General features: G+C 48.5%; 1 gene segment (V, D, J or C); it reads left to right on the top strand.

Moving 5' to 3' along the window:
- Positions 1-64: 64 nt before the first annotated feature.
- On the top strand, positions 65-384 carry LOC129670249 (immunoglobulin heavy variable 2-5-like; the record flags this gene model as incomplete). The annotated part of the segment is given in 1 exon segment: positions 65-384. A coding segment is annotated over 1 exon segment (320 nt), but the record flags the coding sequence as incomplete, so codon positions are not given.
- Positions 385-1,120: the final 736 nt, after the last annotated feature.

The raw sequence follows: 1,120 nt of genomic DNA, 5'->3' as shown, positions 1-1,120 counted from the left end.
CCCACGGGATGGACCTTCCTATCCTCACCTGTTCCAACCTCACCTTCCGTTTCTTTCTTCACAGATGTCCTGACCCAGGTCACCTTGAAGGAGTCTGGCCCTGGGCTCTTGCAGCCCTCTGAGACCCTCAGTCTGACCTGCACTTTCTCTGGGTTTTCACTGAGCACTTCTGGTGTATGTGTGGGCTGGATCCGTCAGCCTCCAGGGAAGGGTCTGGAGTGGCTGGCAAACATTTATTGGGATGATGATAAGTACTACAACCCGTCCCTGAAGAGCCGGCTCACCATCTCCAAGGACAGCTCCAACAACCGGGTGTTCCTCAAGCTCGCCAGTGTGGATACTGCAGACTCTGCCACTTACTACTGTGCTCGGAGAACACACTGACACAGCCTCCGTTTGCAGCTGTACAGTATTTCAGGCTGGTCCTCAGCTCTGTGTTTCCTTCTTCAGTGCAGGAAGTGTGGAGGGGGCACAGGTTTCCTGCTGGCCTCCAGGGTTTTCTCTGAGCTTCAGAGCCTTGGCTTCCTGCTTACAACTGAGGTCCTTGTAAGTTGTTCACAAATAAGGACCGTCTGTGTTTAGTTTTATAAGAGTGAAAGGTGCCTGTTACCTAAACCAGGGCGTCCAGTGCTATGGTTCTATCAGGCTTTTGTCTCAAATCCTCACGGCAGCAGATTCCAAATGATTTAATGGCCATCTATAGTAAACAACTGAATTAGGAGAAGAACGGTGCTACTCTAAGTGTTCTCACACTGAGTCATTGGACAGAGGGAGCCAGGGTAACTCCCTCATATCCCAGGAGATTTCCAAGGCCATTGGTTGATCTCCCCAAATGATGGTGACACCCTATTGCACACTTACATATCTCACTGAATATGGAGAGGGTCAAGCTGGTGCCTAAATTGTGGTTTTCCTCCTACTGATTAGCAGTCATAATAGTGGATGATACTTTGCATGGTTCAGAGGAGAAATTTAATAACCAACATAGCTACAATTGCTGTCACCTATAATGATGACTTGTAAGATATTCTGGTGCAATTGTGCCAGAAAGATTGTAGGGGTGATTAACTATTCTCTGATTGGATTAATGGTCCACTCCATGAGATGGGACCCATGCCCG

Source organism: Psammomys obesus, unplaced genomic scaffold (assembly GCF_907164565.1).
Source record: "Psammomys obesus unplaced genomic scaffold, mPsaObe1.curated_primary_1811, whole genome shotgun sequence".
Classification (NCBI taxonomy): Eukaryota; Metazoa; Chordata; class Mammalia; order Rodentia; family Muridae; genus Psammomys; species Psammomys obesus.
This window is presented reverse-complemented; position numbering and strand designations above follow the sequence as displayed.